The 8727-nt window shown below is 28.3% G+C and overlaps 4 protein-coding genes across 4 annotated transcripts; 3 read left to right on the forward strand and 1 right to left on the reverse strand.

Annotated features, from left to right (window-relative positions):
- LOC128956310 (GTP cyclohydrolase 1-like) lies at positions 1 to 1069 on the forward strand. Its single transcript, XM_054302011.1, has 3 exons — positions 1 to 621; positions 685 to 769; positions 843 to 1069. Exons 1-3 carry the CDS (start codon positions 114 to 116, stop codon positions 961 to 963), a joined length of 714 nt encoding a protein of 237 aa, XP_054157986.1. The 5' UTR covers positions 1 to 113; the 3' UTR covers positions 964 to 1069.
- A 716-nt stretch (positions 1070 to 1785) lies between these two features.
- LOC128955321 (glycerophosphocholine choline phosphodiesterase ENPP6-like) lies at positions 1786 to 3290 on the forward strand. Its single transcript, XM_054300983.1, has 4 exons — positions 1786 to 2441; positions 2495 to 2760; positions 2830 to 2967; positions 3030 to 3290. Exons 1-4 carry the CDS (start codon positions 1811 to 1813, stop codon positions 3288 to 3290), a joined length of 1296 nt encoding a protein of 431 aa, XP_054156958.1. The 5' UTR covers positions 1786 to 1810.
- Positions 3291 to 4005: 715 nt separating this feature from the next.
- Positions 4006 to 4832, forward strand: LOC128956387 (glutathione S-transferase kappa 1-like). The gene has a single exon (XM_054302121.1). It carries the CDS (start codon positions 4061 to 4063, stop codon positions 4769 to 4771), a length of 711 nt encoding a protein of 236 aa, XP_054158096.1. The 5' UTR covers positions 4006 to 4060; the 3' UTR covers positions 4772 to 4832.
- Positions 4818 to 5810, reverse strand: LOC128956386 (plasma membrane ascorbate-dependent reductase CYBRD1-like). The gene has a single exon (XM_054302120.1). The coding sequence runs from the start codon at positions 5659 to 5661 to the stop codon at positions 4882 to 4884; it is 780 nt and encodes a 259-aa protein (XP_054158095.1). The 5' UTR covers positions 5662 to 5810; the 3' UTR covers positions 4818 to 4881.
- Between the last annotated feature and the right edge of the window lie 2917 nt (positions 5811 to 8727).

Consider the following 8727-nt stretch of genomic DNA (forward strand, 5'->3'; position numbering starts at 1 on the left):
GATTGATTTTAATTATTTTATAAGCAGTAGTAAAATAGTCATACAGCTATTATACATACTGTATAATACAGTAAATTAGTAAAATTTAATTAAATAATTTAATTTTTTTAAAAATGAAAAGTAAAATCATTGGCAATGAAAATGGCGTACAAAACGATTTTAATAATAATGGCTTCAGTAATGGCCAACAAGTAAATGTTTTTCATACCAATTCTGTTAGCAATGGTCAGGTAGTAAACAGAGCTAACGGTGCAAATGGACTGGACGATAAAGAAGCACAATTGACTCGATTGTCTCAGTTATATAGAGATCTATTGGAAACTATTGGAGAAAATCCCGAAAGAGAGGGCTTACTTAAGACACCGGAGAGGGCGGCAAAAGCACTGTTGTATTTCACGAGTGGATATCAGCTTAAACTGAATGATATTTTGAATGAAGCGGTCTTTGATGAGRACACGGATGAAATGGTTATCGTTAAAGATATTGAAATGTTTTCATTTTGCGAACACCATTTGGTACCCATCTATGGAAAGGTATCTATAGGTTATCTGCCCAACAATAAGGTACTGGGATTAAGCAAATTGGCCAGAATTGTGGAAATGTATGCGAGAAGACTGCAAGGTATGCTTAGATTTACATGTTTTCAAATAATTAATATTTAATAATAAAATGATATTTTTATAGTTCAGGAAAGACTAACTAAACAAATAGCCGAAGCACTGGTCGAAGCCATTAATCCGTCCGGAGTTGGTGTTGTGGTTGAGGCCAAGTAAGTGTTATATTTATATAAGATAATTGATAATTAATGTCTAATATATAATTATTATGATCACTGACTACAGCCACATGTGTATGAGCAGTCGTGGGGTACAGAAAATCAATAGCAAAACTATAACCAGTTGTATGATCGGGCAGTTTAGAGATAATCCTAAAACTAGACAAGAGTTTATGTCATTAATATGAATTAAAAGATCTTTTAAGAGATGTGTTGAAGATTTTATTTTATAATTTTATTTCTAATAAAAATATTTATTACAAAATTTATAAAAATTATTAAATAAAATGTATTATTTCCTGATTACTAATTATAAACATTAAAATTAATATTTTAATAAAAACTATAAAATAATAAATTGGATTATAATTTATAAATTTATCTAAAACGCATTTTTTAGTTTATTTGTAATATATTATACAAAACTTTAATTGTAAAACCTATTAAACKACATCTAATATATATGATTATAAATTTTTATAAGTAGCAAAACTTTTTTAATTGTAATAATCATAAGAAAAACATTACATAAATATTAAATTGTAATTTTTATACAAATGATTAGGAGTAAACTATGATATTAGAAAAAAATTATTTAATTATTATAGATTTAAAAATACAATATATAGGTAGAATAATAATAGAAATTATATATATATTAAAGATTTGTAATAGTAGTTATGAGAAATTAAACAAATTTCTAAATTATATTAATACTTATAAAAAAGATTAAAAAGCTTATTATCAATAAAAATATTAATTATATTGTATTATCAAAAAATAAATTACTTTAAGTACATAAATTCATTGCGGAGGTAAGTTTAAATAAGATAAATAATTTAAATTAATTATAATAAGATAGATATGTTACCACAGATTAGTATCATACAAAAAAGTTACATTTAATAAACTAGTCATATATAAAACTAAATAAAAAGGTTGTTTTGATTTATTTAAAACAACAAAACTATAATAATCAGTATTATTTGAAAATATTTATAATTGATAATAATATTTAAAATATCAAACAATAAAATGTTTTTAAAACTTCTATGTTTGTGTGTGTTTTCAACATATACTGCGTTATCATTGCATTTAAATTATGAAAATATTGAAACTAATAATAATGAAAGTAATGAAAATTCACAAAAATTATTGATTATATTAGTCGATGGCTTTCGTTGGGATTACGCCACCCGAGCGTCTAAGGGCTTCTCAACAATTGCCCGAAACGGTGTTAAAGCCCCGTATGTAACGCCCATATATCCGGCCAATTCATATCCAAACTGGGCCTCAATAGTCACGGGACGGTACGCGGAAAACCATGGTTTCCTACAAAACTATATCTATGACGCTGAACGTCACGACATATTTTTAATGACTCCTAATGTCAATGCTTCACACGAGCACTGGTGGAACCAATCGGAGCCAATCTGGACAACGGCTGAAAAAAATCACGTATCAACTGCTATGTATCTATGGGACGGATGTCAAGTGCCTATTGACGGTATAAAACCTAACTATTGTCTTGGATATCATGCCGTTAGTGAAGACATGGAAACGGCTAACAATGAGACACGAGCTCATCTCAAGACTATTTTGGATAACTTTGCTAATAATAAGCACAGACTGGCGCTCTTATACCATGAATATGTTGATCATATAGGTATGTGCTTTAATAATCAATAAATGCTTTTATTTAAAAAATTAATATTTCAGGTCATTCATGGGGTCCCGATACTAGCAATGTAACCGATGCTGTGATTGGTATCGACAAAATACTACAGGAGCTCTACGATGAGTTAAAGTCTAGAAAGTTAGATAATGAGGTAAATGTTGTGATAGTATCGGATCACGGGATGGCACAGGAAGATGGATTCAAAAAAATTCATTTACAGCAATACATTGACTTCAATGATGTTGAGATATTTTTAGGCGGKTGGTCGGGAGGACAACTTACTGCCAAACCTGGCAAAGAGGATACGGTAAATGTTGTCCATATATTAAATTAATTGTTTACATAATATTTTGTTTGTTTGTAATAATATTAATAGATTGTTAATGAACTCAACAAACTTGAAGGCATTAAAGTCTACAAACGAGATGACATTCCCGATGAGTTTCATTATAAACACAATAAAAATGTATTACCAATACTGTTAACCGTAGAAATGGGATATGAAATAGCAGTTGTAAGATAACGATAAAGTATTAAAAAAACTATACTAATGTTTGAACTACATTTCCTCTATAGCCAAGCTCACCGGGAAAGGTATACCCAGGTGGCGAAACACATATAGCACCTGATCCACCATCGGGTGGCAATCATGGTTATGATAGACATATTAAGGATATGCGAGGTATAATGTATGCATTTGGACCGGCATTGAAAAATAATTATCTATCGGAACCGTTAGAAATGGTTGATCACTACAATCTGTTTTGTCATATACTCGGTATAACTCCATTACCTAATAATGGAACCGATAGTAAGGTTACAAAAATGTTAAAATAATAATAACACAAAAATGTTTTATCAAAATCATAGTATAAATTTAATAAAACAATATATTTAATGACTAAATATCATATAATATTTTATTTTTAAAACTTCAAGTAATATTGATAATTTTATTTTACATATAATAAGTTTTAAAACTATTAATATGACAATAACCAGTTATTTGTAAATTAATTATTTAATTAAAAAAAACTTTTAAAAACTAGACATTAATTAACATACAGTATGTAATTACAGTATTACTTATGTATTGCTATAACTTTAACTGTATGTCTTGATTGCTTCAATATATTGTTATAATTACTGTATAAATACATTATAATGTTTAATACCAGTTGTCCTTCAAATGTTGTTTACAGTTTGTGTACGATCAGTTATCGTTAATCCATTGTTAATTTTAACAAATTTGTTGCGGGTATAGTATGAATAAAATTGTTTTCTGATAAAAACACTATAGTCAGTGTATAGTATACACTGTATAGTATACGAAACTTTTCGCTCTCTAGTATACACTGTACTGAATGTACATAAAAACAACAATGTTTTTCAMAATATATTTATCATAAATYAATKATACAGTAATTTGTTTTTCTATTACTGTTCAAAGTTTAACACAAAAAATATAATCATAAAAATCATATCATAAACCAAAAGTTAATGTCCAAAAGTTATTACATAACTATAAATTTTATCGTTTAATAATAATAATCAATAATAAAAAAAAAGTTTTGATTTGAAAAAAAACTTGAATTAATTTAATAGCGATGTCAGCCATAATCAACAATAACCGAGTGCTGACACACCTGTATTACGATGTCGTGTCTCCCTATTCGTGGATAGCCTTTGAACTTCTGTGCCGATACCGACCGCAATGGCCATCGATGTCACTTAAACTTAAACCCGTTTTTTTGCCGGCCGTTTTCAAAGGTGCCGGCAATCCTACAGTACTGGAGAACCCAAGCAAAGCTAAATACCTGTTCAATGACGTCCATAGACTGGGAAAGTATTATAAGATACCGATTCGCATACCCGACAACTTCATCGAAGTGGCCTCAGTTAAGACATCACTGAAAGCCATGCGTTTTATCACTGCTGTCGATATGATAACAGATGGCAAATCCACTGAAGACCTATCACGACAACTGTCCAAACGGGTGTTCAAAAGTCATCAGGACGTAACACTGGCCGACAGTTTGCGGGAGGCCTCACAAAAAGGTGGTCTCAACGAGAAAACAGTAGAGAAAGCGCTGGTTTTGATGGAAAAACAAGAAGTAAAGGACGCTCTTCGCAAAACTACCGACGAGTTGGTCTCTATTGGCGGATACGGTGTGCCGACAATTGTTGTCCATTTAGCCGATGGCCCCGAACTGGTGTTTGGCAGTGACCGCATGGAACTGATTGGCTCATTGCTCGGCGAGAAATATGTCGGTCCACTCAATAAGTACAGCCAACTCATGGATGATAGCAAACTGTGATTTTGATTTAGATTATTGATTGCAATACTTTTTTTAGAGACAATTCAATTTTATTAGTATTTTTGTTCAATAAATATATGATATAATGACTATAATTATCATTAAATAAATCAATGTTTCTTAGTTTGTTTGTCTCCACTACCGCTAACACGTCTCCGTAAGTCATCATTGATAGCCAATCCGAGTACAAGTGCCGTACAGATAACTACGGCTATACCAATCAAGTTAACCAACTGCGCAGCCGGTGGACTGTCCCGATATTGTTGGCCAGGACTGGTCATACTGAACAATGCTTTCTCAGTGAGTCCAGTCAGGACAACCATTGCGGCCATAAGAAAGTTAAAGAGACCGTAGAAGGCGTGTAATGGTATGATTAGTCGCTGTGTACTTGAGCCGAGTCCCGGCCATAGAAATGTGACAAATCCAGCCAAAGACATGAGTATCATTGTGACCAATACGGATAGTCCGAGCCATGAATGCAGAGAATATAGATGTGGTATGTGTTTGACGGCGTGAAAGTGATAGACAGCATAGGCACCCACCAGTGCCAACACTGTGGCCACAAATTGTATGCCAAAGTGTAGCCACTTTTGTTGCCGATAACCTACACATCGTTGTATACGATAGACAAGTATACCGTTACCATTGATTACTATCATCGACAGTATCATTAGTGCCGGATGATAGTTGAATATCTGTTCGGGTGTGGCCAGTGAATAGCCGCCCAGATGGTGGACAACCCATTTGCAGCACAGACCTAAAGCGGCCAAACCGGCCACTTGTATGCAAATATATACGGAATATAATAGTAGTTTCTTGAGTGTAGCCATAAACCTGTTTATCTCGTCGATCAACACTTGCGGGTCACTTATGGTCACCTGTTTTGGCATTCAAAATAACTTTAATTTTTTTATACAACTTTCACTATATGATTGTAAAAATCACGTCATGTACGGTATATACTGATTATAAATCTCCTGATTATGCAATTAATGAGAAAATGCTTGAATAAAGTTTTTTTCTCAAATTATTARATGTAAATATTAATCGTATGRTTAATTTTTTTWWAAATTATGCAAATTCTAGACAATATKATACTGTAATTAATTGTGTTATRAGGATTTTCAAATGTGTTTTTTTATAAAGTATTATMAATTGATAGGTGTGGTTATTATAATATTTATTTATATTTAGTTAATAAAAATACTCAATATGGTTTTATTTTGAGAAAAAATTAAGCTTAATTGATAAAAAACAGATACAATATGTAATTTATATCTAGACTCTTAGACTGACCAACAAATATATATATATATATATTTWTWTTAATTTAAAAACAAATTATAATAAATATTTTATAATATATTATGTTAGACTTACCTAAATATTAAATTATTATTATTAGTCTAAATCTTATTATAATATGATATAATAATAATACTTTTATAATGTTAAGTTCGCGCAATGTTTTTAAGTGAATAACAATTTTTTTCATTGATATTAATACACTTGTTTTGATTTTCATATTTCCAATTATAATTGAATTTATTATACATTGCTATGAATGAGATGACGTGTAAAACCAGTTTTAAAAGTCGAGAGTTTAAAAATTTTTGTTTAATTTATTTTTATACACAAATAATGTTTAGACATATGATTTTACAGTACAAATTTTTTTATATAAAATATATTAATTATTATTATTATTAATTAATATATATTTATTTAACTGCAAATGTTTTATATATTGCTATTTCTTTTTTTAAATTTCTAACTTTTCCAATGAATTTTGTTCAATACTAAGAAAAAATCAAAATTAAATAATAAAATAACTAAATAAATAAATTAATCGAAAATGTGAACAAATAATTAAATTAGCATTAATAATTAAAAAAAATAAATAATTAAAAGTTAAATTGATAACAACATTAGGTTATTATTGTATTTAAAATTAGTTCATTTTATTAAACAAATTGAAGTAAACTAATGTAGTGTAATATTATTTTCAAAAAATAAACTATTAATAATTAAAAATATGTTATCATTAAAGATATTTGAATCAATTGAAAATTTAACTAATGATAGCAAACAAATCAATGATAATAATAGACAACAAAAGCTATCATCAAAACATAGTTTGAATCCGTTTTGTATTATAATGTTATGTTTGGGTTTTGATCTTAATATAAGCGGAAAAATTATCGGCAATTTTAGAAAATCGCTAAAATATTTTTTCAAATGTTTGCTAATAATTGGTTTAATGTTAAGTATTATGTATTCAATCAACGATTTATATCAGACCCGTGGTTTGAGACACCATCTCTTCAGGATATCAGTGATGATTAAACTGATTATCATTTCGGGTAGTTATGTCTACTTTGAAGTCCGATTCAAACAAATACAGTCTATTATAGTCGATATTATACATAATTTGGTGGACAAAGAATTGACAAAAATGACTGTCTGTTCCAATATATTGACAATAATATGGATATTGTTTTTAGTCATAAATTTGGTATCAACTGTAGCCTACTTTCTGGCTTACGATCGACCCGTCTATACGGCTCTACATTTGATTCTGTGGGCATTCAATACATTTGGTTGGATGACTGCTATACCGTTACTATTAATCCATTTGTCATATGGTGTATACCTAATGGAGAAACGATTGCTCCGGGATTTCCAATCAAATGAATTTAATTATGAAAAACTAGAGATCAAAGTGTTGGTCATTCAACAGCATAAGCAACACATCAATCAAGTGTTGGGTATATTTCCGTTACTTTGGTTTTGCGAAAGTTTTATCTCAACATGTCTTAGACTGACTCATATGACTACTAACAAGAGTCTGTACAGTAACTACCAGGCCTTTACTCATGGTTTAGTTGAATACCTGTGCCTTTGTATGATTAATCTAATATATCTATTGACTATTCATTATTATCAGACACACAGGCCATCAGTTAATCAGTTGACACAATGTTATAATCAAAGACATCAATCAATACAATCGCGGGATATGTTGTATAAAATTTTGATGCTTAAGACACTTAACTCCAGTTATTTTAAGAGTCAATACATGGCTTATAATGTATTTACTATTGATTTGAATTTTTTGTTAACTTTTCTCAATTTTGTTGTCACATTTACTGTTATGTTATTTCAATTGCTGAAAAAATAGATAAACAATTTAATTATTATAATTTATATATAAATTAAAATTGTTAAACTAACATAATTATACTGTATTTTAGTTTCTAATGTCAAAATTTACAATTTTTTCCAATTAAATTGTCAATTGATTTCGAAAAATATTTTTATTAAAAAATAGTTATTAAATATTAAATAATAAAAGCATTAAAGCATTAAAAAATACATTATATTATTTTATATTAAAAAATATTATTGTGTATTATTTATATAAATTTATTTTGTGTTGTGTATTTTCTATTAGTGTTTTATTATATTTTTAATGTGTTATTTAGTACAGTATATACTATATACTGTACTACAAGTCTTTTACTTATTTTAATAAATCTATAAAATAATATTTTTATAATACATTTATAAATAGTTTTAATATACTTTATGAAAGTCAAGTTTTTCTGATTTTCTAAATATAAATTTTAATATATTTTTATGTATATAAAAATGCATATAATAAGAAATTATTTATTAAAATCTATGAATAGTTTATTTTCTTTTAGTAATATTTTGAAATTATTTGGCAATATTTGTTATGATAATTATAATATTAATCTAAGTTATAAAATTTTACGAATATGTCACAGATTACTATTTATAATTATAACTATTTATACAATAATTACAAATACAAAACTAATTATATCTAATGGTTGTGTAGATCAATCATTATTTCGCTTATCATCAGTATTTAAATGTATGATATTTTTAACAAGTGTTTCATATTTTGACTTAAAAGTGTCCGCAATTAG

This window comes from Oppia nitens, unplaced genomic scaffold, assembly GCF_028296485.1.
Source record: "Oppia nitens isolate AA-2021 unplaced genomic scaffold, nextdenovo-longstitch-racon4-pilon3 scaffold2_pilon_pilon_pilon, whole genome shotgun sequence".
In the NCBI taxonomy this organism is placed as follows: Eukaryota; Metazoa; Arthropoda; class Arachnida; order Sarcoptiformes; family Oppiidae; genus Oppia; species Oppia nitens.